Here is a 26,500-nt window from a genome sequence, read left to right as displayed (position 1 = left end):
TGTAACTTTTTTTTTTAATATGCATGAAACAAATGACTGTAAATTCAAGGGTGAAAGCCACAGCAGGATTTTATTAGTCAGGCTAACAGTAGTTAAAGTTAAATGCCATATCAGTAATAAATAAGCTGGTGATTACGTTCGATCGCTGGGCACTCGACAGCGACCTTTATGCATTTTACGTAGGAGCCCCGCATTTTAAGATCAGCATATGCTGCTCCACTCTGGGGCTTTCACACTGGCAGTTTAGTCCGAAACAGAGAGCGGTTTGCGTGCATCGCAGTACAGAACCCGAGACTACTGGTAGGAGGTGGTCTGAGTTCGTCTGGAGGTGGTCTGACGCAACGCAACTAGTACTCGGCTCCGCACTTGCTCAGGAAGTAAAGTAACCCGCGCAAGTGTTTTAGCTAATGGCGACATCATCAGTTTCCACAGTACCCAATGAATTCCTTGCAATCAGCCGTCTCCTCAAAAAACGCAGTTTGCGAGCAGCAGAAATCCGCCTTCTCCCGGACATCTGAAGAATTCTGCCACGTGACGCACATAGACGCATGTCTCATTCACTCTGCTGCGTATAATAGCACCAAAATAATAATAAAGACATAAATAAACATGGTGAGTTGCGTTGTGTTCTCCATGTACGTTTGTGATGGCAGAAGATGAAGGCAAATGCACCGGGGTTCGATTGAATTAAGCGAGTCTGAAAGCAGACCAACGCTGCATGGAACAAGGTTATCAATCAAAAATATGCCGGCGGAGTGGTTTTTTTAATTTCCCTCAATTAAAAACGCCGATTGAGATGTGACTCCGGAATGATTGACAGTTGCCCCATTCCTCTAATACCACATTAGGGGCATTTTGGCCAGTGTCTCAACTCTCAACTTCCCGCTTGAAAGATGCGGCATCCTTAAGAAGAATTGTTTTTAAGTTAATGAATGTGAAATTTTAAAAAAATAATAATAAAGACTCGAAATAGAACAAATGAAGCAAGTGATTTGTGGAAGGACTGTATTGCGTTGGTTTCACGTAGAGATTACAGGGAGGTGTGCTATATTTCTAAAGCCAGGGTGACTCTACCTTGCTAGAGGGACAAAAAAACAAGAAAGAAAATGAAAATTGGATGAGCCTAAACCAGATTGGATCACCGTAGAAACCAACATGACCGCTTAGGCTAACAATTTCCTTGTGATGCATAAGATTGCTTAGAGACCAAATGTTTGTCCTGGTTGCTTGCTCGACTCGGTTGCATGTTGAGGAGTGAAAACTGATAACACTTTGCATGAAGAAACTTTATATAATGGATATAGTGACAGAACTATGAGCACGACAGCTTCCTGTATGACGTACAAATATACCCATCCCAGATGAGTCCTTTTGGTATCTCGACGCATCCCCCACAGTTCTGCATGTCGTGATTTGTGCACGCCATTGGAAGTCCTTGAACTTCTCACCTTGGCTTCCCAATGTTCATTGCCGGTTTCTGTTCATTTTACTCCGCCCACCTTCCCAAAGTCATCCAGCGACGATGTGCGTAAACTCGACGACGAAATCTGGGAGCTCATCAGCAACTTCTCGCAGGGACCGCCCGCCTCCTTCTTCTCTTCATCTTCCGGTTCTACTTCCTCCTTTCCAGTCAGAACCTCTGGTTCGACACGTCGTTCGTCCATTCCTCCTTCACACCCTTCAGCCTTACAAGCCTCTGTGTGGGCCTCTGGGCCCCACCCTGGTGCACCAGGCCATTCCCCCCACCTTACCGCAGTCAAGGTATCGAATGGTCTTTCAGGTGGATTCCATTTTTAGTTAGCATTCAACCTAGGCCTTGATTAACACATTGTAGCCTTTTAATGTAATTAGATGCAACATTGCTCTGCGTTGGTTTGATGCTGGTTTGAGATGTTGGTCTTATTGACAGGATAAGCTCAGAAAAAACACAGCGGAACGGTCTGGTGCTTCTCTGCCCGGCTCCTCCAACAAGGTAGTCATCCATGCTATCATCTCATTGAAAAACTTGGGATAGTACCACCCTCTGGAGGAACCGCTAACCTGAACTTTAGCATGGTCACCCAGTCGTTTTGATCATCAAGCCACGAGTCACGAGATAATTTTGAACAAAATGTGTTGTTTTTGTCTGTAGGAAAGAATTTAGGTAATCAGTTATTAACCTTCAGATCGTGAGAAAGCATGCAAAGGCTAATCAGTTTCGGTGTCCTTAAGAGTGGTTCCTGTCTGTACAGTTTTCCTGGAATGCAGACCAAGAGTAACTTTTGGAGTGGTATTTTGTATACACACCACAAAACATCTTATTTGTAGATTGTTTGGGGATTGTTTTTTTTTTTCTTTTTTTCTTTCTTGGAGCTGATTAGCCATTAGGAAACCGAACGCCTTTTCTCTGTTGATCTGCTTTGCCTTGCTGTCCTGCAACGCTTTTCTTTTTCTTTCTGTCTGTCGTCTGCTCGTGTTCCTGCACCTTTCGATCTCCATGTGCTCCAGTACTCTCTGGTCTACAAAGGTTTTAGCTTGCACTCGGAGGATGCGCTCTTCTGGAAGCTTCCTGAGAAGTTTCATGCGGACAAGGTAACTAGTCCCGAGTTGACCGGGGCAGGAGTGCGGATTTAAACTCCCACCTCGTTTGCTCCAGACTGTAGTACATAGGAATTAATGTAATTCCAGAGGGGATGAGGAAATATGCTAAATAACCCCCCCCCCCCCCATGTGATTTTGTACAGTTTAAATATGCGTGATGCAGAAATAGAACAGTGGTGGTATTCAGAATTATTTAAATGACAGGACGTGAGCGTTTCTTGTAGGATATGACCGTTTGTCTGAACTAAAGGGATTTTCATGAGTACCGCATATCTCATGGAAACGCTCCTGCGAATAACTTGCGTTCATAAATGAGGCCCAATTGGCACGGACTATAAGTTTTGTAAAGCTTCCAGCTGAGAATAACCGATGATTGTGTCCATGTGAACCCCAGTGTTTACGTGACTCTTAAGACATACTGCTTTAACTTTACTGACTTGTCTTTCCTTCAACAGGTTCAAGCCTACGGAGGAAAGCTCAAGTACACCATCTCATACGTGCCCGGGCCGAGGGGCGCTCCAATAGAGGACGTAGACGTTCAGATCATCGTAAGTAGTATTTTAAACGGCACACAAGTGAAAGACTCGTCTGTTTTTAAAATCGGATGACCTCACCACGCCGTTCTTGTTTCCAGGGTAATGACATCACTCTGGTGGCGCGACAGGATTGGCGAAGGGGCCTGGGACCAAGAGAGAGCCGTAACTTTGAGTTTATCTTCCGAGAGGTGAGGTGAACCTGGACATATTTTCTGCTTCAGCCTTGTTCCATGGTACTCTTGGGACGTGCGGAATAAACGGTACCGATTGAAATAAGTCGACGGTGTTGATTCGTATTCGTGTGTTCTGCAGGAGTACTGGCAGCGTCCCGATGGCATGCCCGCCACTCGGGAACACCTGCTGATGGTGCTGGCCGACCTGGATGACATCCTGATCCGAGCCTCTTACCACACAGTCATGCGCTCCTCCAGCATCTCGGGGGTCAGCATGGAGATCGCCGTGCCTCAGTATACCGGCCTGGAACGAGCTCTGGAGGTGGAGCAGTGCCGCTGCCCGCCGGGGTATCAGGGCCTGTCCTGTCAGGTAGAACCAGTTCTCAGTGAGGATTTAATACCGAAATTGCACACGTCTGTGTTCAGACATGAGACGTAGCTCAGAATGGTTATGCAGCGTCTGAGTTTCACGTGATTCTGACCTTCTGTGTGGTGTATTTTAGGACTGCGCTTCAGGCTACACCCGCACGGGTGGAGGACTCTACCTCGGCCACTGTGAGCTGTGTGAATGTAACGGTCACTCTGACTCCTGCCACCCAGAGTCTGGAACCTGCACGGTACAGTGTATCCATATTCATCTTTATTCTAGCATCTATAGAGTCTGTAGTGAATTGATGAATTGTTCTAGCTATTTGCAGATGTTTTGGAGTTGAATTGCCATTCAAAAAGTAGAAAAGTTTGCTTTAGGTTGTAGCTTTCCACTGAGGTTCTCTCTCTCTCTCTCTCTCTCTCTCTCTCTCTCTCTCTCTCTCTCTCTCTCTGTCTCGCTGTCTCTTCGTGTCGACAGAGCTGCCAGCATAACACCATGGGTGAGCAGTGTGAGCAGTGTGCTGCTGGGTTCTTTGGCGATGCCAGTGCTGGAACCCCAGAGGACTGCCAGCCCTGCGCCTGTCCCCATACTGACCCAGAGAACCAGTTAGTCTTATTTATTTATTTATTTATTTATTTATTTATAAACCACTATTACATTATTGTACTTGTGTGGCAGCCTGGGAAAATCCTGAGAACTACAGACTTTCCTGAACGGAATGTAAAGATGTAGCGTTTTGAAATCCGGTTACCTCCAAAAGTGAAAAAGGAGGCTTCACACTCACGCAGTGTTGTTATGAGCAATTTATGCAACGTGTTTCGTTTTTGTTTAGATTCTCGCCCACTTGTGAGAGTCTGGGAAACGGAGACTACCAGTGTACGGCCTGCCAGCCGGGGTACACGGGCCAGTACTGTGAGCGGTGAGCTGGCGCGCTCTTACTCCTGAGCAGCTTGTGTGTGGTTTTTATGCGGCTCTAAGTCAGTCGTGTCTCTTTTTAAACAGGTGTGCGCCTGGATACGTCGGAAATCCGCAACAGAGGGTCAGATGCCAACCGTACAATTGTGAGTGCATTCTTTGAATTATCCTAGGGTTCCTTCCAGCAAATTAAACATGGTTTGAAGATGAGAGTGAGATGAGTATAAATGTTGTAAACGCAAATATGTGTTTGGGTCTAATTCTGTATATGCAGCGTTTGTCTACAGGCATTATGATTTATGGAGATGGTGTGCTTGTTTTTGGACAGCAGCTGCCTCTCTGGTGGTGAGGGTGTATCCTGACAAGGTGCAGGTGTCTCAGGGCAGCTCAGTCACCCTCAGGTGCCAGGTGTCTGGACCTCCGCCACACTATTTCTACTGGACACGTGATGATGGCCGTCCCATCTCCAGCTCTGCCGAGAGACGCAGACAAGGTGCTGCTGTCATGCCTGGTTCTTTTTAGTCACTTTTAGCTGTAACAATGAGTCGTTAAAGCTCGTCTTTGAGGAACTAATTTTATTAGGTCACTGATTAATAAGCGCTTAGAGCAGGCAGCAAGTGTGTAGATTTGCACTAATAAGGTGTTGCACCCTTTTTGGTTTACAGGAGAAGAGTTGCATTTCTCCCGTGTGCAGCCTTCTGATGCTGGCATTTACATTTGCACCTGCAGAAACCAGCTGAACACCAACCGCAGCCAGGCTGAGATCATCATCACAAGTGAGACTGAACGTTATAGCTAGTCTGATGTTAAACCCTGCTAAAATAAGTAAGCTGAGTAAAAACCGCCCACTCCCGCCTCCGTGAGAGTAAATACCGCCCACTCCTGCCTCCGTGAGAATAAATACCGCCCACTCCCGCCCCCGTGAGAGTAAAAACCGCCCACTCCCGCCCTCGTGAGAGTGAAAACCGCCCACTCCCGCCCTCGTGAGAGTAAAAACCGCCCACTCCCGCCCCCGTGAGAGTAAAAACCGCCCACTCCCGCCCCCGTGAGAGTAAAAACCGCCCACTCCCGCCCCCGTGAGAGTAAAAACCGCCCACTCCCGCCTCCGTGAGAGTAAAAACCGCCCACTCCCGCCTCTGTGAGAGTAAAAACCGCCCACTCCCTCCCCCGTGAGAGTAAAAACCGCCCACTCCCGCCTCCGTGAGAGTAAAAACCGCCCACTCCACCTCCATACGAGATGTTCAAAAGGTTTACTCAACCTTTTGTTGCCTTCCCAATACATATCTCTGTTATGTGCCTAATTTGATGAAGTTTTGTAATTTTCTTATAGATGTACAAATTGTTTCAGGTTACACTTGCATTAAAGGAAACAATGATGTAGTAGTAATATATAGTATATGTAGAAGGAAACTGTTATAGGAAATCTGTGTCGTGTTGGATTCTTGTCCTGTTACAATAAGCAGGTGTGATTTTAACTATAAGTGAATCCATGGTTTCAAATCATGCGTCTGCACTTCTTACTAGCTTCTCCATCCAAACCTATTGAGGTGTTTATCGAGGAGCCTAAATACCAGAGTGTGATCCCAGGAGCCACAGTGAACTTCATCTGCACAGCCAAGAGCCAAGTAAGGCTTCCATGTTTCCTGCATTTACCACCACTTCGGGTCTTTTTCCCGTTTGGCGTTTCATATTTCACATTAGAACAGATTTGGGTTGTGTCTGGTTTCTGATCTGCTCGAACCTTACCCAGTTCCCAGCCTACACGCTTGTGTGGACACGTCAAGGCAGCGGCAAGCTCCCTGCCCGCGCTATGGACTTCAACGGCATCCTCACGATCCAGAACGTTCGGCCTGAAGACGCCGGGGTCTACGTGTGCACCGGCTCCAACATGTTCGCTATGGACGAGGGCACGGCCGTCCTCTATGTCCCAGGTTCGTGACTGGCATCGTTCTCTTCGCCATCGTTCTCTAAGCTCCCTCAAGCTTCACCTGTCAGTTTATCCTCCTGTGTATGACAGCTGCATGTTCCCGCTTTTGTCTTCTCTGTTGTTGTTGTTTATTATTCTTGCTACCCGGTTTTCTTTTCAGACAAGATTCAGCTGTCTGTGCAACCGCATGGCTTATCTTTCTACTTGTCTTATTTGACCAATGTTCCTCAAGGAATGACTTTGGTTTCCTGCACTGGTTTGATCTGTATTTTTGCCTGTGTGTTTGCATACTAATCAAACTGCTTCAGTTTCCTCTTATTGCCTGTGTAAAACCTTTTACGCTAGAAAACAATACAGCTTGTGAAAGATTGAGGGGGGAAAAAAATCAATCACCAAATCAATTGATTAGGAAAAGGAGGTTATTGTCATCGATAAAATTCTAACTGAATTGTTGTTGTAATGGCAGACAGTCAGGTCACTAGAACAATATTCATCTATTTTCTAAAGCTTTCTATAAAGTTTTTATACTAAATAATGAAACGGACATAAAACAGTGATTAGACCTGGTATGTAGGGGTTTATTCCTTTTAGAATTACAAAACATCTGCGGCTTTAGATCAGATATTTTTTTTAATGGATTCAGTATTATATATACCGTTCTCACTGTTACTCTTCTTCTACCATGTTCTACAAATCATATAACTGCTTTAACAAAGGCCTGCGTTTGAGCATTTAAGGAAAATCGTTCCTTAAATGGCAGTTTAGCATATATACATTACAACGGCTATTATTATTATTATTATTATTATTATTATTAAGGTCCAGTTATGAGGTATCTTTATTCAGAACGCGGCTGCCTTTGGGTCGTATTCAGAGTCGAGTTAAGCACACGTAATGAGGAGTTAATACCGACGTGGGTGTCTAACGTAACTACATTTAAGTGACTTAAGCGCTATTTTAGGCTTCCTTGTTGCATATGATTCTTAGCTTGGACATGTTTCTAGTGTGACGAGCAGCAATAAGTCCAGCTTCACAGACCACAGTTTGTGTTAACCACAGTATGTCACACTCTAATGTATTTATTAAAAAAAAAAAAAAACAGACTATTATACTTTCATTAATATTATGAACTCCTTGAAATGTTTTTTTTCTCCCCCCCACGAGGAAACCGTATCTTAAATCAGACACAGTATGTTAATCTTGAGTTTTTTTTTTTTTTTTTTTTTTTTTTTTTGGGTTTAAGGATAAAATTCTGAATTAAAATCAAAGTGAACTGTAAGCTGGTTTGCGCAGCCAGCTTATCCTTCAAACCTTGTTCTTTCCATGAAAGCATATCGATTCGCCGCTTCAAAACACTGCCATTATTTTATTCCTTTAACACAAATATTACTACTGAATTCAAAGCGTGGATAAAGAGCCTCCATCCTGTACACACGTTTCCGATCTCGTGACACCTCCATTTAGTATACACAGCCATGTATAAGGTTGCGCGTTTCAAATAAACCAAAAGGTGCTAAATAATCGGACGCGCTGGATCAAGTGCTATTCTATAAACTGCTGAATAATGAGCACGAAAGCCGTACCGAACCCAAATTTGTTCAACTAGAACTATATTGCAGGAACATATTGGCAATGTAGTAGATGTTTATTTCAATGCTTGCCATCTAATTTATATATCATATTATTTCATTTTTATATATATATATATATATATATATATACATACATACAACCTCATAGCTCAGACAATCAACTCGAGTATGCGCGTAACACGACTCTGAATACAAGCAACTTTCCCCACATAAACATCAATGTAACTTTTCAGCTTAAGTCGCCAATTCTGAATACGGCTTCGAGGTTATATCACATTACACAAATCCTTTGCGTACAGCGTATCACCGACGGATAGTGGTGAAATAACCGTGGTGTCGGGTTCCACGCTGCTGTAGTGGTTCTTTATGTGGTGGTGGTGGTGGTGGTGGTGGTGTCGTCTCGTGTATTTGTGGTGATGTTTTCCTTAGCCGGTGTTTCTACTGGGGCTTTTGGAGTGACATTGCAAGCTGTCATGTATCTTGAGGAGGCTTAATGAGGATAGGACAATCAGTGTGTAAATCTACTGGCCAGGAGGACTGGAGCTCTTTCAGCTCTTTCACACGTCTGGAGACCTTTTGATCACTACTGTTATTTTCACTGTTTTGTAAAACTGTAATGAATGAATGTGGTTTTTGTTTTGTAATGGTGCTATGTCCAGTGCAGCAGGATGAATATGAATATTTCATCCGCTAGGACTGTGTATTATTTCATATCGGATGTTCCAGTATCCTACAATGTTTTTTGTATCCTGGCACGTTTTTGTACCTTGATATTTTCAGAATGGTATTTCATTTCGTTTCTTTGGCATTTCAATATTTTTATGATTATTATTATCATATCACGAGGCAGATTCTCATCTTATAGTCATTATATGAATGGATAAATGGATGGTGAATGGAAGGAAGTAAATCTGTTCTAATGAATTTTTTTTTTTTATACTATACGTTAATGTGCTAGTTATATTTTGGGCCATATTTATTTTTGATGTTTTTTTGATTCGTAATTTTTTTGTTGTTTTTTTTATATTCATCAAAAGAGATTTTTTTTTTTTCTTTGACATTTTTTCTGTTTTTAAGTTGGTTTGGTGCTTCTAGTTAATGTCTGTTCAGCATTGACTGTCACAGATAAAAACTTAACGTGTATTTAATTTTGTATGAAAAAATGTTCCGGTGCTTTAATTTAGAGAGAAAAAAAAAAAAAGTCAAATACTCGTCTTCCGGTGTGTTTTATTTATCTAATCTGTGAAATAATAAATGTATAAATAATTATATAATGCCACCTGAGCACACTCAATTAAAGCAAAGATAAAATCATGACGTGCAGTCAGATGTTTGTACCTTGACTAGATTTGGATCAGTCACAAGCTGTATTAAGAGGAAAATATACGTGTGTGTGTGTGTGTGTGTGTGTGTGTGTGTGTGTGTGTGTGTATGTGTTGCGTTTTGCAGAATCCAAGCTTTACATGTATTTTTATACTAACCTGCATGTCTTTATAATGTGTACCATTCAGTGTGCGCTCTTTCTCTTCTTTCATTATATCTATTCAGCCAGTGTTCTCTTGCTATATCTTCCATATGTACTCAATTATCTTTGAATCCACAGGGCTTTTCTTTTCTTTTCTTTTATTCCGAAAAACCAAACATGTCTGAATAACCATCATATTTTTAAGAGTTGTTTTGACCTGCCACTATTTCAATCCCAAGCATCAAAACTGCAATTTTTTTGGCTGAAGGCAGTCCCATCGTTCTTTTCGGCAGAAGAAGCTTGGAAAAACATGACACAGAGAAAAACATTTTTCACTCCAGCTTGGTTACAAATTGGTTTCAAATGCTAACAATAGCTAACAGTTTCATTATTGTCCATCTTAACACGTTTATATTTGTGTTTGTTCGTTCAAGTCATATATATTTATTAGCTGCCTAATGAATATATATGTGTGTATTTATATATGCATAGCATATATAAATTGCTAGCTAGCACAAGTTAGCTATTTACGTTGTTTTTAACAGATGCGAACACTGTGCCTGTGTTTGTGTGAACTCTGGTCCGTATTAAATCGGAGGTCTAGGTCGTCATCCAAGTGAACCGTGGTTCAGTTTGTTACTGGTTTTCGATATTGTGTGCTAAAATGACATCGGGTGCTTTTATCATCACCGCTGTAGAAAAAGCTTTATAACTTTTTGCACATTTCGTGGTAGCTAATACAAACCGTATTAATATTGAACAAACTGAATAGTACTATTAGTACTGAACAAAGAGTATAACTACTGAGAAAATAAATGTTTTTCAGTCTGTGAGACACTTTAACATGTGCATCTTGCTACCAAAAATGATACGTCCCCTCTTTGTGCAGAACAAAATGCATGTAGTACTAGGGCATGTAGATCAATGCACGATGTGTGGACCTTTGTAAATAGCTTCAATATGTACAATTTAAATGCGTCTAAAAATGGTAGCAGTAATGGTCAATGGCAGAGAAACTCATGCCCATGATTTGTTTTGGGATGGGGGTGTATTGAAAAACCCCAGCTCAGACGCTTCTACTTAAAAGGCATTAGCTCCATGCAGGTCATTTGTGTAATATGAATGGGGTGACAGAAATTCGACGTTAGCAGCTTCAGACTCTGGGGGGGAAAAAAGCCTTACTGTACATTCCCGTCCACGAACTGACGTAATGTTTGGATTTAAGTCACTAACTCTGAAAACAGCCCATAGTAATTATCTGGTAGATTGCGATTATATAACGGTTAACACAACCTCTTTGACAGGGGTGTGCAATCTTATCCGGAAAGGGCCAGTGTGGGCGCAGGTTTTCATTCCAACCGAACAGAAGCCACACCGGAGTCTATTGAAAGCCAAGATCAACTGATTAAACAGGTGGAATCAGGTGTGGCTCCTGTTCAGTTGGAATGAAAACCTGCACTCACACCTGCCTTTTCCGGTAAGATTGGACACCCCTGACCTATGAGAACCGATGAGATCCGTCAAAACACGTCGTCATCATCAGATTTCTGACCAATCAAGAAACATCCACGTCTGCAAGCAGTTTAGTCAGATTACAAAACATTGCAGTGTGAAAACAACTGGACCAAAAAAAGTGAACTCGGTTTGTTGACGAGGTGTGAGAACATCTGGGAGTCAGCTTACTCAGAAGAAGAGCTGAAAAAGAGCGAATCCAACAAGAGCGTTTTTGTGTACATGGACAGAACATGAGAAGTTATGATGCTGAATGAAATCCTGAATGTTTTAATATATTTATATATAAAAAATGTTTTAATATGTATATTATGACTATATACAAATCCAGTATTATGTATCTTTTCTACTGCAGTGCACAATTATTACCGTCAAAATGAATTAGAAAAATAATGCAGTACGGTTGAGATTGTGCTGGTGAGCAAATGAGGTGACGGTTCGGTTCAGAAGCTCTTGGATGACTTTGGAGGACACTAGAGCCCATTTTTTTCCCCTTTTCCTTGTTTTGGGTACTTACCTCTCGGTGTTTACGTGTCCACCATTTACAGACGGAACTAAGGCTGAGATGTTTTACACAGCCTATGAAATGTTTGAAGGACATAGACAGCGTAAGTCCACCTGCTGATCTCCAGCCCAGTGGTGGGCGCTCTCTCTCTGTCGCTGCACATCTCTATTGCATGTAACAATCATCATTAGCATGAACTGACTAGCTCAAGTAATGCCTGTGCAAGCTTAGTCCGCCATGGAAATGACTTGTTACTAGAGAAACAGAAATATATTAGTACATGCACATTTAATATAAACCTGTGATTTGCCTTGCAGTCTGAACTAGTGTCATAGCTGCTGTTCTAGAAAATTAACCAACACTTTCTGACCAATCAAATTCGAGAATTCAACAGCGTTCTGGTAAAAACGCTACTTTAGCACCTAGTTTTCTCTTGTTCCCCAAGATGACGGACTCGTAACTCGAGACTTGCAGATGTTGTAATTACTTGAGCTTATTAAGCTTTTGGCTGTTGGTCCAATAAGGTTGCATGATTCTACCACTGGGAGATTCCTCTCCATTGTTTACCAACATTTGTAGAGCAATTTACATACGTTTGAATATTATTGCAACGTGTTAAGCAGGTAGACTTTGATGTGAAAACTTGGAAGATCTTGTAGATCATTAGAAGTAGTAGTAATGGGTTATTGTAGGTTCACGGCATTCATTACCTCCTGTCTTGTAGATACGGGGGGTGGGTTCTCAAAGGTTTTTTGGATAGTTAAGGCTCGTAAAACTTTAAAAGGAGAGGAGTCTCTCATGCACTTTGCACTTGCTTGAAAATGCTTCACGCATACAGGATGCAACAATGGCACATCCACCATCATGCTTCAAACATCAGATGTTTCACCACCACCATCTCCATCCACAGTTCACCATCATCTCCGAAGACTTTGTGTACACAGGCAGCACTCTGAGCACTCTGAAACACTCCGAATACTCTGTTATAAATCTCTTTTTTGACTTTTTTTTTTCCCGCCCTCATGAAAGACCAGAGTAAGCACATTAAATTGGCCTTTTAAAATGTAGAACTGGTATATGGTGAGTTCATCTAATCTGGTCACAGAGAAACTGGCCTATCACACAATAACTGTAAAAAGGCAACACACATTTTGCACATTAAATCTGCATAAACACCTACTCGAAAACAGTCATCCTGTTTTAAAGTCAGCATCACTAAGAATCACTGCAGCATAAGAGTCCTAAACAACCCACTAGCTGTCACAGAGATTACCCAGGCCCATAGTCCTACACTCCCGTGAACCGTTTACGTCTTTAGCTATGCTGTGTCAGAATCCCAGCAGATGGAGTCTGGGGCTCGATGCCCAGCCGTGCTGGCACAGATGGCAGTCTGGTAGCATGGCCCTCATCCTGCCTGTCACTTCTCATCTGGGTCATCTTCAATCAGCCGTGTTGGTCAGCCAGACATGCTGAAACCATCTGTTTACACAATTAGCAACCGATTATGGAAATAGTCTCCATGTCAGGCATGTAAATAGCAAAGATTTACATTCAGTACAAGACTCGACTCAAGCTTTCCCCCATCATCACCTTTGCATTAAAAATAAGAATTCCCATCCTTATTATCCTGTCTTAGGTTGCCAGTCATAGCCCGTCATTACACTGTATTGACTTTAGAATATGCTTGCAGTTAGGCGTTACATAGCACAACATTTGGAACCACAAGAGAATTACAGCCCTGCCAAAGCTTTCAAACAGTTCTAGGTGCAATTGTGACTCACCTCTGATCTTACTGACTGGGCATGGCGTCTCTACCTTTCTTGTATGAGATTAACTGGTTTTTGATCACTGTAGCTGGCGAAGTAACGAAGCCCACAGTCACGATCCACCCAGCTGTTCTCCGCGTCCAACAGGGCCAACGCGCTGAGTTCCGCTGCACCGCCGCTGGCAGCCCAGCACCTTCACTTGAGTGGACAGGTAAGGTGGAACCTAATGTTGAAAATTCTCTAATATAAGAAATATTATAAGGGTGACTACAGAAGGGCCTATCAACCAGGTGAGCAGCAGGTTTCTGAATGCTCTGTAGAGGAGAACCGGTATATGAAGGGAGATCAGCAGGTAAATAGCTGTAGTAATCAAGCCTGGAAATAACTAGGGCTTGTAAAAGAAAATGAGCCGTTTCTGTAAACGAGAATGGTTGTTTACGTCTAATGTTGTGAAAAAGAAATCTGTCAGATCTGATGGTTAGTGGGATGTTGAGCCAATCTTCTAAGATTACAGCTAAGATTCTTAGCTGTGTAGGTGATCGTTGGGATGCAGAGGTTCCAGCATGGGTGAGTTCTTAGCCAGTAGGTAGATTAAGTTGTATTTTGTCAAGGTCGAAGGTCAGATGGTCTCCACCTTTGGACAAAGTCTGATGTCTTCTGTGATGGTAGATGGAGGAATGTGTGTCACCAGTGTAGTAGTGATAACAGAAGCCATGAGATCTGATCAATCAGCCCAGTATTTACTATATTGGAACAAGAGTGGACCAAGAACTGTTAGTTGATGAACTGAAACCTCTCCATGGCACATGGACCGGTTCTGTAGATAAGATGAAAGGCAGATCAGAGAGCAGTTGTGGAGGTAAGGATCTGTTGATTCACAGAATCATTACATTACATTTATATTTACATCATTTGGCAGATGCCCTTACCCAGAGCGACTTACATTTATCTCATTTATACAACTGAGCAGTTGAGGGTTAAGGGCCTTGCTCAAGGGACCAACAGTGGCAGCTTGGCAGTGCTGGGGCTTGAACTCCTGACCTTCTGATCAATAACCCATAGCCTTTAACCACTGAGCCACCACTGCCACCGATAGACTCAAAGCTATTGATTGGTTGGAACCGATGAGGACTGAGGACATAGTTTTCTCTTTCTTTGTGCAGAATAGAGGTTCCCAACCCTGTTCCTTGAGTACCCCTTGTCCTGCATATTTGCATGTGTTTCTTGCATTAACACAAATCAGGAAGGGCTGTTGATTAGCTGATTTGTTGAATCATGTGTAACGGGAGCAGTGAAAACACTAAAATGTGCAGGGAAGTGTGTTCTCCAGGACCAGGGTTGGTAAGCGGTGGTGTAGAACATTAGAGAATGTAAGAATGGGAGTTTCTATAGCATGTCTGGCCTGGCATCCAAGGGTTATTTATTTGGAGATGGGAAGATAGCTGTGTAAGGTTTTGGGCAAGAATGGAAGGAAGGACTTCCATCAAGACTTCCATCTGGATTGCAATATTAGTGAGTTTTTATGAACGGGCAATTTAGGCAAAGGTATGCATGCATAAGAGAGATAGAACCTGATAGTACTGCGTTGATTCTACACTGCTAGTACTAACCATTTAAAATGATGCGGTTGACTGATCATCTTTGTAGACAGTTGATCAAGGACAACCTGATGTTGTGTGTTGAGGGTCTTCAGTCCCAAAGGTATGAAATTGTCAGAAACTGAAGAAAAATAAAAACATTAAGCTGTTTTTATACAGCCACACAAAACTAAATTGATGACAAAATATTTCAAATGGTTTGGAGTACGCAGTCGAAAGTTTGGACCGTCACTTTCAGGAGGTCCGGGCAACCGTATCAGCAGCAGAGCCTTCATCCGAGGTGGAGTTCTCACCTTCCCTTCTGTGCAGCATTCTGATGAAGGAGACTACACCTGCAGAGCCGTCAACACACAAGGAGAACATACGGCCCGGGCGGTCCTCCACATCTACAGTTCACCGGGTACAAAATGAATCTAGATGATAAGATTTGGTTTTCCCAAATGTGACGCTTACTAATCTGTATTCATTATATGTTGCTAGTTCTTATTTTGACCAGAACAGGCTAGTTTGGAGCTCAAAGTAAACACAGTTCTAGTAATGGTCCGAGTCAGAAGACGAAATAAGAAACGCAACTCAGCATATATATATATTTTTTTTATCTTGTAGCTGATGAGGCGGTGAAGCCCACAGTCACGATTCACCCATCTGTACTCCGAGTCCAGCAGGGCACACGCGCTGAGATCCGCTGCACTGCCACTGGCAACCCAGCTCCTTCCATTGAATGGACAGGTAAGGTGTTGAAAGTCTAGGAATTTTTAACGAAAGTATCAATTTACCTGGTGAAAAATTTGTATCGACAAAGCTCTGGAAAATGACAACGGACATTGAATTGTAACTCACAGGAGGCCCAGGAAACCGTATCGGTGGCAGCGCCATCATCAGAGATGGGGTTCTCACCTTCCCATCTGTTGAGCGCTCTGACGAGGGCGACTACACCTGCAGGGCCTTCAACACACACGGAGAACATGCAGCCCGGGCAGTCCTCTACGTCCACAGTTCATCTGGTACATATCACTACTAGAGCTCCAGCACTGGTTGAAAAACTTAGGCCATCTAGCTTGTTCCCCAGGGTTCAGTCCTCTCAGATGGTCCACCAATTTGTCCTGCCAGGACATCCAAACCATAGACTGTATATATATGATAGACGATGTGTATATACGTTCCACGGATTCTAACTGTCATAATACGAAGCCGAAAGCTTGGCTTGCGTTTGTGCGCGCGATGAAACCTGACGCCAGAGCATGAACATTAGAGATTGATGTTGGGGCTCACCGGTATTCATTAGGGACACACTTTCTACTCATGCCAGAAGACCACATGGTGCTGCTTGCTCATACACTAATTTTTTTTTAATTTTTTTTTTTTTAAAGTAAATACTTTTAGGTTAATTTTACTTCAACCAGCATGAAATTGTCTTCTTTACGGTCTTTCCAAAGGTTTGTGTTTGGCACCAGATATTTTACCTCACTAGCAAATGGAAACACATGATTGAAGCAAGCTACAATACATTCAGGGTGGACAAATCCTCAAGGCATTAGCTAGCTCTGGTGTGCTTGCCCAGTCCCATGTTCTGCTTGGGAGTTCATGGGAGTTCAGTTCATTGGCTAAAAACATTCCTTTCTTTCCTACGTGTTACTAACTGCTTTTTGCTCGCTGTAGCTGTCGAGGTGACGAAGCCTACGGTGACGGTCCACTCGCCCGTGCTCACCGTCCAACAGGGCCAACGTGCTGAGTTACGCTGCGCCGCCACTGGCAACCCGGCTCCTTCTATCGAGTGGACAGGTAAAGTGATGGACAAACGAACGGTTAATCAGTTATAAAATCTAAACGTCTATCTCTCGAGCAAGATCACGTCATTTTCGTTTAAGTTAGTCAGGAGGTTTGTTCGTTATGCGGCGATATCGCGTAAGGTGTTGGCGTTTAAAATCTAATATTTACAGAGGAAACAAATGAAAATTTGTCTCAAAAGGATTCCGCTTTGTTTCTCATAATAAACACTAGCAGCAAATAATCCGCACACTATATGTTGTACCATGAGTTGTGATGTGACGACGTATTTTGAATGGAAACTTCCAGGAGGTCCGGGTAACCGTATCAGCACCAGAGCCATCATCCGAGGCGGAGTTCTTATTTTCCCCTCTGTGGAGCGCTCTGACGAGGGCGAATACGTTTGCAGAGCCTTCAACACGCACGGAGAACATGCAGCCCGGCTGGTCCTCAATGTCCAGAGTTCATCTGGTACGAGTCCCGAGCATTAATTATATAGACCTCGTTGTTTATGAATCTGATCTGGTGCACGCTGTCTTATTTTGGAGCGTTCCTCACACTGCTCTTTATCTGCTGTAGCCGGCATCGTGTCGAAGCCCACCGTGAACATCCACCCGCCTGTTATTACCATCCAGCAGGGCCAACGTGCCGAGTTCCGCTGCACCGCCACTGGCAACCCGGCTCCTTCAGTCGAGTGGACAGGTACGACGGGAGAGCAACTGCAAGAACCTTTCGTACATAATTAGCCTCAGATTTACAAAATAGTATCGAGTAAATACATTCAAGTTGGATCACTTTCCTTAGTATTAGATCAAATAGGAAAAACAGTTCTTGCTTGTAGACTTCTGGATCCTTCGGGACTTGTGCCATGATTGCCATAACGTAATAAACGAATAAAGTTTGAACTCCTCAGGTGGTCCGGGTAACCGTATCAGCAGCAGCGCCATCATCCAAGGCGGAGTTCTCACCTTCCCTTCTGTGCAGCGCTCTGACGAGGGCGACTACACGTGCAGAGCCGTCAACACGCACGGAGAACATTCCGCCCGCGCGGTCCTCTACGTCCACAGTATGTTCATCACACATCCCAACTAGATCATGAGTACTGATTCTTTTTTTTTTGAGATCTCAGGGGTGTGCTGTTCTAGGAAAATAATCACCGGTGTGAAGCGGACCAACTGTAGTATTAGTTTCTGTTAACTGTAGTAATCGTGTTCAGGACGTATACATGGAAAAACAATCACACTGACTTGATTTTAGGTGCCAGTCTGCCCCACGTGCAGGTGAGCCCCCAGCGGGTGGAGATTCATGAGGATCAGACTTTGCGCCTCTACTGCAGAGCTGGAGGCTCACCAAGCCCGGGTCTGACCTGGAAAAAGAGAGGTGGAACTCTCCCTCCTCAGGTGAGACATTTATCCGCTCCACAGCATTTCCTTTCCTCGTTTTTCCCCCCTTTTTCTAGCATCTGCATCAACTCTGTTTGTTCGGTTATGCCGTTGGTCTTGCTCGGGTTTTGACACTCTCATTTCTTTCCCTGTTTGTTTGTGGGTTTCTTTTGTTGTGTCTTGTTCCATCCCGTGTCTTGATGTTTGTTCAGGCCATTCCCTCGCACGGTTTCCATCAGTTTAAGTCCAACAGTCTCGATGCGTTGCAGAGACGTATTGACGAGATGCAGGTCTGTCCATCTGTCTGCTGTCTGTCTCACACCAATCCATCCTCCATGTCTCACTTTGCTCACCTAGCTTGCTGTTTACTAAGTGCATGCTTTAATAAATATATATTTTTTTTGTTTTGTTTTTTTTTTTTTAAATGTCACTGATTTATGTATCATCTACTAACCAGAAGCTAATATGTAGGTACAGTATGTACAGTCGCTTGCATAAGTATTCACCCACACAGATTTTACAACCTGGAACTGAAAATGGGATTATATTTGATGGATCTACACAAAATATCCAATACATATGACCCATACATATTCTCTGAATAATGAATGTGCTCCTGATGTTTGCTGGGCGACCTTCTCTAGGCCATGGTTGTGCCATATTCTTTCCATTTTTTTAAATAATGGATTTTTACCCAGATGAGGACGGGTTCCCTTCTGAGTCTGGTTCCTCTCAAGGTTTCTTCCTCATATCATCTTAGGGAGTTTTTCCTCACCACCGGCTCGCTCAATAGGGATAAATTCACACACTTAAAATCCATATCTTGTGTTTGTTTCTGTAAAGCTGCTTTGAGACAATGACCATTGTTAAAAGCGCTATACAAATCGAATTGAATTAAATTGAATTGAATTGAAGTGAATCAAATCGCATTGAATTGAATCAAATTGAATTGAAGTGAATCAAATTGAAGTGTATCAAATTGAATTGAAGTGAATTAAATTGAATTGAATTGAAGTGAATCAAATCGAATTGAATTGAATCAAATTGAAGTGAATCAAATCGAATTCAATTGAATCAAATTGAAGTGAATCAAATTGAAGTGAATCAAATTGAATTGAAGTGAATCAAATTGAATTGAATTGAATTGAATGGTGCTCTGCAGGAAGTTTGAGGTTTTTTTTTTCTTCCCCAAACCCTGATTGACACACTTCCAGAACTTTTTCCCAGACCTGGTCTTCATGATACTGTTTGCTTAGGTATGTTCTCTAACAAACTCTGGGCGCTTCCACGAACAGGTGTATTTATACCGAGACACTTTAAATGCACTTTAATAGGTGGACTCTATTTAAGTAATTTTGTGACTTCTAATGGTAACCAGTTGCTCCAGAACTAATCTAGGGCTATTTTGTAGATGCATGATGTACTCCATAATCGCAATTAAGTCTGTTTTAGTTCCAGGTGGTAACACTAGGTTGTGCTAGGGGTGGGGCTATAGGAAGGGACAGGGGGTGAATACTTATCCAAGGCACTGTATGAGTGAAAGTAGTGTTTTCTTTCTTTACGATAGAACACTCTTTTATGACACAGGAAGCATTTTTTTTTTTGCCTACTGCCACTGCACAGTGTTAGCTTTTCCTAGGATTTGTGTGGATCTGCTGTGTGATCAGGCTGCTTTGAGAAGCTGTGAATGCATCCAGATGCTCATTCAGTTGAGCATCTGCACCTCACGCTTTAGCACATCACACTGAAAAATGTGGCCATTAGCTGAAGCAGGAGAAAACTGACAGCTTGTTTATACAGGATCAAACACTGCTATGAAAGTGATGTAGGATTACATGCTTTAAATGCATCGTCCTTTGTGGCAAATTCATTTGTCAGTTCGAGGTATAAGTGTAGATCAGGGGGTCATCAAATGGAGGTCCGGATCCAGACACGGTGAAGTATTCCAGCCTCCTTGTCCTGATTGGTTGAAAGTTGGACGTTATCCTTTGTCGGTGCCGCAGAGAAATCCTTCGTTGATGGAAGAGAATCGCACCAAATAGTACAAAAATGGTTCATCACACCTTTCCATTTCATGTGATATTTACAGCTACGAATATTTGTCCTTCAGAAGGATAATGGTGAAAGTTTGTGCTGTTTATGGGATTAAGTAGATTACAGTAGAAAAAGAAGTTGAATAGAAAGATGAATAAGAAAGAAGAAGAGGGTGTAGGATTTCTTATAACAGCTCTAACCCTGCACAGCTCTAATGATCACATATGCCACTTTGTGAAATGTCTAATCAACCCTATTAATAATGCTATTAATAATTGCAGTTAGTCATAATTAATGTATCATCGAGAACTAGAGCCTAACATTTATGTCTTTTGTAGTACATGAGACATGTTAAGCGAAACCATCACACAAATGAATAACGTAGGTGCTTCTGCAGCTATCCCACTAATCGGTTTATTAAACGAGTACATGACGTGTCCTGTGATCGTGCGTATTGATTCCCGATCAGGTGGTGCAAGGTAAGAAACGTCGCAAATTGTCTGCAGTAGCAAACGGATCAATCTGTTTAATGTGAAAACGAGAGAGTTTGAACGTGTCCTGCGTTGTGATGATTTCATTTCCTCTTCGATGTGACTAGGCTCGAATGGAGCGTACTGACTACGGCACTCTGCTCATCCCCAACGTGAAGATGTCCGACGCCGGCACGTATCTGTGTATCGGGACGAACGCCGTCGGCTCGTCCGAGGCCGTTATCGACGTCACTGTGATTAAAGGTAAACCGAAAACGTGCCATTTTGAGCAATGTGACCGTTCACTGAGGAAAATGTAATGGCATTCAGAATTATTGGTGAAAATGAATGTAGTAGAAAAATATGATATGTTTAAGCTGTAAAACGCTGCTTTCAAAATTATTGGCACCCCCACCATCTTTCTCATTGTGCGGGGCAGCCTATATGATTGCCCTCCTCCTGGCAAGTTCTTATGAAGATTGATTTATTTGTATGGACAACAATAAACTGAATTGAGTTCAGTTCATTACTACCTCTCAATCTGAGCTCAGGTTACAGTCGGTGTTGAGCTTCATGTCTTCTCCTCGTCTCCATACTGGTTTCCTCTGCATTCTCCTGTTTCCGTCTACCTCCCAAAAAATGCTCCCAGCTAAATTTCCCCATGGTGTGAATGTGTGTATTCCCATACTCTCACTCCTAGTGTTCCCAGGATAGCCTCCACATCCAAAATGACCCTGACCAAAGATGAATGAATTTTGAATACTCTGTTTAAAGGGTGTCAATAATTCCGGAGCACTGTATAGCTATAAATCAAAATTTATGATCTCAAAAGGGCCCTAAATATTCCTAAAACACCTTTAAAAATGGCTATTCAAATCGTTTTTGATATGCAAATGTATTCAGTAATTTAGAGTTGTGAGACCAAGCATAAATTCGACCTGCTTTTGTAGATAAATAAAGCCAGGCCTGTTTGTGCATGCCTAATTCACTCAGTATGATGCAGATGTTCTAGATTGTGGTGTGTGGGGTGTTTGTACACATATTTTGCCACATGTGCTGGCAATTAGTTTGCCATTTGTGTGAAGGTGAGGAGTTTATGAGGCAGGTTTTCAGCATGTAGAGTAAAATGAGTAAACTAACATGGCTGAAAATCAGAGCCTTGTTAGTTTGTAGCGGAATTTCTCACTTGAATGCGTTTCGCATGGATACAGCTGGAACTGAATCGGGTCAGTGACGCGTTTGTAATCTACCGTGATCTCAAAATTGTCTCAACTGAATGAGCGGTTGCATTAGTTCCAGCTCTGATAAAATCCAGCGATGGTGTTCTATACAACATACGGTATATCTCAAAGGACGAAATATTTGCTTCTAGGTGAGACCGTCCCCTCTGATGTCACCATCCAAAGCACAACCAGCAACGTGGTGCAGGGAGAGATGCTGGAACTGAACTGCGTCGTCCAAGGAAACCCTCCACCTTCTGTCATATGGAGCAGAGCTAATGGCTTAGGCCTCTCCTCTAACCACCAGGTTCGTTTTGACCGCTAAGGTCTGATTTTCAATTCCGAATTATTGTGTTTTAGCTACTGTATGACTATTACTACTTACTATAAATGTGAGCAATAATATAACAGCAGCATGAAAATGAGAAACAGCAGCATAATAATCAGAAATCCTGTTTTCGATTTTGTCTTGGGTGCGTTTCGCCAAGCTTTTATTCAGACCTGACTGTATGCCTTAGGTTATCGGATCCAAGCTGCGCATCCTTCAGGCGTCCCAGGACGACTCTGGGGAGTACATCTGCAGGGTCTACGGAGGCCCAAACACTCGCCAAGCGAGCATCTACGTCTCCGTTACCTCCGAGGCCGTTCGTAAGCACCTCACTCATACAAGAGCTCACTGTTTTAAGAACAGTTCATGAGCGCATCCATCTAGAGCACTATGATGAGGGATTTTTTTACACAGGCAACTGTTTGACATTTTCCAGCTCACATCCAGGCTCGTAAAATGCACACTTTCTCCAAACCCAACACATCAGTTAAGGTTGTCAGCTAGTAACCGGAATGTTCTGAATTTCCAGACAGCCACTGTTTTGTTCATGAGAAAGGCCTGAACTGCTCTAGGAGAGCCATACAAGGTGTCAGTATTCAAGTAGATTTTTTTTTTTTTTTTTTACATGGATATTTTTAGTTTCGAAAGGCATTTCAGAGGGAAGAAATGATGATAGGATGATGTGCTTTCTCACTGATAAGGTTGTCAGCAGCATGTGCTGGAAAAAGGAATGCTTGTATTTTACAGTCTGGTGGTCACACCAAATATCGGTTTTGTTTAGTTTATCGCACAGCTTGGAAAAATGTTTCATTTCTGAGATTATGGGCAGTTGTGTAATGGTCATTGTGCTCTGCCTGTGGAAAAGGTCACCAGAGCCCGATCATCTCCATCGAGCCCCACAGCGTAGTCGTGAAGACGGGCGATTCGGCCGTCTTCAGGTGCCGATTACACACCGGAGCGGAGCCTGTCCGTATGGAGTGGAAACTCTCTACTAATGAGCCTTTACAAGGTAAACGAGCACCTTTTTTTTAAAGAATAGAACACATCAGGACATGCTGTTATCGGAAAATAATCAACGCTGGGGTACAATGCTGTAACAGAGTTACTGTTGCAATAACAGCTTGCCATAAAGTCTTTTATTCGGATTATACCACAGCAATTTGCCAACAATTATGCCAATGAATTTTTATATTCATTGAAGACTGACACATCGTACTCTTTATCCATTTGTATCCACCTTTATGAGTTACCCTACCGTAGATGCCCTAATACCATACGGTGTGTTTATTCGGTTCTCCATGTTATAATTGTTTTATTGTAGATAATGTGAAGGTCAGTCCAGATGGTTCAGTGCTCACCATTTCCAATGCTCAGCCAGTAAACCATGGTGCATACCGCTGTGTGGCCAGCAACCCATACGGAGTCACGCACAGCATTGCGTCTCTGATTGTCAGAGGTATGATAATCGATTCATATTTCAAGCTTTTAGAGGTCCTAAACCTTTTAGAGATGGTGAAATATTTAAGGCATTTTAAAATAAGTGTAACAAAGGAGCACTACTAATTTGTATATTTCATATAGGCTTGTTTTTGTGATGTTTTAGTTATTTCGTAATAAATAACTGCATTTATTGTATGTACTGTTTATTTCTTATGCGATATTTGTATTTCCTTCTCACGCTGTGTTATGTTTTGTTGTTTTAATAATTTCCTTTATGGGCTTATTAGAGTCTGTCTGTCATCCAACCAACCATCCTACCAACTCTCCACCTGTCTCTGTCCATCTAACCACCCAGCTATAGATCCATACATCTATCCCTCTAGCCAGCCAGCTACCTGACTATCCACCCAGACATCAATCCCTCCATCCAACCGTCCATCAATCCAATCATCAGTGCATCTATCCACCCAGTGATCCACCTCACCGACCATCCATTCATCTATACATACACATATCCATCCACCCATCTATCCATCCAGCCAGCCACCTGACTGTCTGTCCAACCATCTACCAATCATCCATCCCTCAATCCATCTACCCAACCATACATTCATCCATCCATACATATACCCATCCACCCATCTATCCATCCATCCCTCCAACCAATCAGCCGTCCATGCATCTATCCATCCAGCCAGCCACCTGACTTTCCACCCAACCATCTATCAATTATCCATTCATCCAACCAACCATCCACCCATCCCTGCATCTATTCACCCAGTCATCTACCCGAACATCCACCATTCATTCATCCATCCATCCATCCCTCCATCACTTCATCCACTTGACCATTCATCTCTGAATCCATTACTTCACCCAACCATCTATGCACACAACGGTCCACCTGACCATCCATCCATCCATCCTATTTGTCATTCTCTCTGTTGTTCCTCTTTTATATGCTGTTGCTCTATTTCGCTGTCTCTTTTGAGTGTATATCTAATTCTCGCTCAATGAATAAGTTGAGCAATCAAAAAAATCATTATTTACTCACTTGAGACCCTGCCGAGGTAAAAGTTTCTGCTGTTTCACTTTATGGTCACTCTGCTTCCCTCAGAACTCCCCAAAACTACAGTGACACCCACAGGGCCAGTGAGGGTGAAGGTGGGTGAACCCATTAACCTGGAGTGCCAGGCAGCTGGAGAGCCGCGACCTTCTGTCACCTGGCACAGGCTGGACAACAACCGCAAGACAATACTGAGAAGCCCCGTGCCCATGGAGTCCAACGCTGTCATGCAGGTTCATTCATCCTCTGTGTATGCTGGTGTTTATGCCTTATTGCAGACATCTTAAGTTTTATCGTTGTTCTTGGTTTTTTTTTGTTTTTTTTTTTGGATTGATCAGATTTTGGTTGCACGGCCTGAGGACAGCGGCACATACATTTGCACAGCTCAGAACAACCAGGGCAGATCAGAGACCCGGGTAGAGGTGATTATAGAAGGTGGACCCCAGGTTCCAACTGTGCCCCGTGCCATCGTACGTGAGCCTCTAGTGGTTGTAGTGGAGGGGACAACTACGGTTCTACACTGTGATGCCCACGGTAAATATGGACCTTCTACTATATCGATAATCTGGTTAAAATGATGTTTTACTTCATTACATGAATGCTGGCAATTAACAACGAATATGTCTGCTGCAAGAAGTGCTATTTCATTTAAGTCAAATTGACCTGACCTTATATGACCTGAATCTATATGCAGCTAGAAATGTGTAGCTCAGTACTCATTATAGCATCGATACACAATAAAACACGTTAGTTCCTATTATGAGTTATGTAAAAGTAGCTATAAACAGTCATCCTTCCACTTACTTTTAACGTTAATAAGATGGTACTGTAAACATTAGGCTTGTTACAGAGAAACCACAGTGCACACAAAAGTGCTGGAAGCTTCTAGTCACCTCTGACTGACACTGGAGACCTTCCAAAATTGTTCAAAAACATCTCCATACAGGAAACCTCACCGTATTAATGATTATGTTTTTCTTTGTTAAACAGCAATGTGTATTTTAGTCTGTTTATTATTAGTCTTATATTATGGGAAGCGTTCGCCGTTCTGCCATACCCTGTCTACGTCGTTACTATAGGAACCATAGCATATGGTCCTATTCAAAAGCACAAGGGGTATAAGCGTTTAACAAACAAAGAATGAAGATACTGCTCAGAGAAAATGATATTTCTCTGTCGGATTTCGTAATTACCGAAGACTAAGAGTTCTTGTCTTAACAAGTCCCGTTTAAAATGGTTTCCCTAACCCAAAACGTTAAACACCTTGACTCCTGCTGCGCTATTATAACTCATTTAATGTCAATATTATCCTCGTTGAAAACTAGAACCGTGTTATTGTGTCGTGAGTTTTTCATTCGTCTAATGCCGGTCTGATGTACGAATAAGAAAACAGATGGCAAATGTGTTTGTGTGTTGATGATGTTTGTCGTTCGCAGGATTCCCGAAACCCACGATCACCTGGTCGAAGCTCCGTGCACCTCTTCCCTGGAGACATAAGATCGTCAATAACAGTCTTGTCTTGCCCAACGTGGGACGACAGGACTCTGGGCAGTACATCTGCAACGCCACCAACCACATGGGCACCAGCGAAGTCACCATCATGGTAGATGTAGAGAGTGAGTTGAGAATTTATTTAGTTAATTTTTTTTTTTTCCACAATTGCTGGCCAATCAGAGACGTTCAGTCTTGAAGAAGTAAGTCTGGACTTGTGTAATCGTGAACGTGATGTCACTAGGCGGATCGACCAGGTGTATTCCTGGTCCGGTCTGGATTCACAGTGAGCCTTACCCTGGGTACATTGCTTTCTGAAGATGAATGAATTCATTTGAATGCTCTAACCGTGTCTGGTTCTCT

The 26,500-nt window shown here is 42.7% G+C and overlaps 1 protein-coding gene across 7 annotated transcripts in view; it reads left to right on the top strand.

The window, feature by feature from the left end:
* The window catches only part of hspg2 (heparan sulfate proteoglycan 2), a 123,381-nt gene that overhangs the window by 66,477 nt on the left and 30,404 nt on the right, over positions 1–26,500 (top strand). For 4 of the 7 annotated variants that reach the window (XM_053644092.1, XM_053644091.1, XM_053644093.1 and 1 more), the window contains 30 exons: positions 3,036–3,128; positions 3,215–3,304; positions 3,429–3,659; positions 3,793–3,906; positions 4,137–4,264; positions 4,492–4,578; positions 4,662–4,720; positions 4,903–5,067; positions 5,240–5,350; positions 6,099–6,199; positions 6,325–6,505; positions 11,619–11,678; positions 13,430–13,552; positions 15,178–15,339; positions 15,546–15,668; positions 15,782–15,943; positions 16,599–16,721; positions 17,016–17,177; positions 17,286–17,408; positions 17,620–17,772; positions 17,964–18,106; positions 18,301–18,378; positions 20,721–20,856; positions 21,965–22,119; positions 22,331–22,460; positions 23,006–23,149; positions 23,462–23,596; positions 24,698–24,879; positions 24,985–25,180; positions 26,083–26,262. In XM_053644092.1, the coding sequence (XP_053500067.1) occupies positions 3,036–3,128; positions 3,215–3,304; positions 3,429–3,659; positions 3,793–3,906; positions 4,137–4,264; positions 4,492–4,578; positions 4,662–4,720; positions 4,903–5,067; positions 5,240–5,350; positions 6,099–6,199; positions 6,325–6,505; positions 11,619–11,678; positions 13,430–13,552; positions 15,178–15,339; positions 15,546–15,668; positions 15,782–15,943; positions 16,599–16,721; positions 17,016–17,177; positions 17,286–17,408; positions 17,620–17,772; positions 17,964–18,106; positions 18,301–18,378; positions 20,721–20,856; positions 21,965–22,119; positions 22,331–22,460; positions 23,006–23,149; positions 23,462–23,596; positions 24,698–24,879; positions 24,985–25,180; positions 26,083–26,262 (4,030 nt within the window). The remainder of the gene's footprint in view (positions 1–3,035; positions 3,129–3,214; positions 3,305–3,428; positions 3,660–3,792; positions 3,907–4,136; positions 4,265–4,491; positions 4,579–4,661; positions 4,721–4,902; positions 5,068–5,239; positions 5,351–6,098; positions 6,200–6,324; positions 6,506–11,618; positions 11,679–13,429; positions 13,553–15,177; positions 15,340–15,545; positions 15,669–15,781; positions 15,944–16,598; positions 16,722–17,015; positions 17,178–17,285; positions 17,409–17,619; positions 17,773–17,963; positions 18,107–18,300; positions 18,379–20,720; positions 20,857–21,964; positions 22,120–22,330; positions 22,461–23,005; positions 23,150–23,461; positions 23,597–24,697; positions 24,880–24,984; positions 25,181–26,082; positions 26,263–26,500) is intronic. The other 3 variants (XM_053644090.1, XM_053644094.1, XM_053644095.1) reach the window with 3 other exon arrangements.

Source organism: Ictalurus furcatus, chromosome 15 (assembly GCF_023375685.1).
Source record: "Ictalurus furcatus strain D&B chromosome 15, Billie_1.0, whole genome shotgun sequence".
Taxonomy (NCBI): Eukaryota; Metazoa; Chordata; class Actinopteri; order Siluriformes; family Ictaluridae; genus Ictalurus; species Ictalurus furcatus.
The sequence above is the reverse complement of the archived record's forward strand: the minus strand, read 5'-3'. Positions and strand labels throughout refer to the sequence as shown.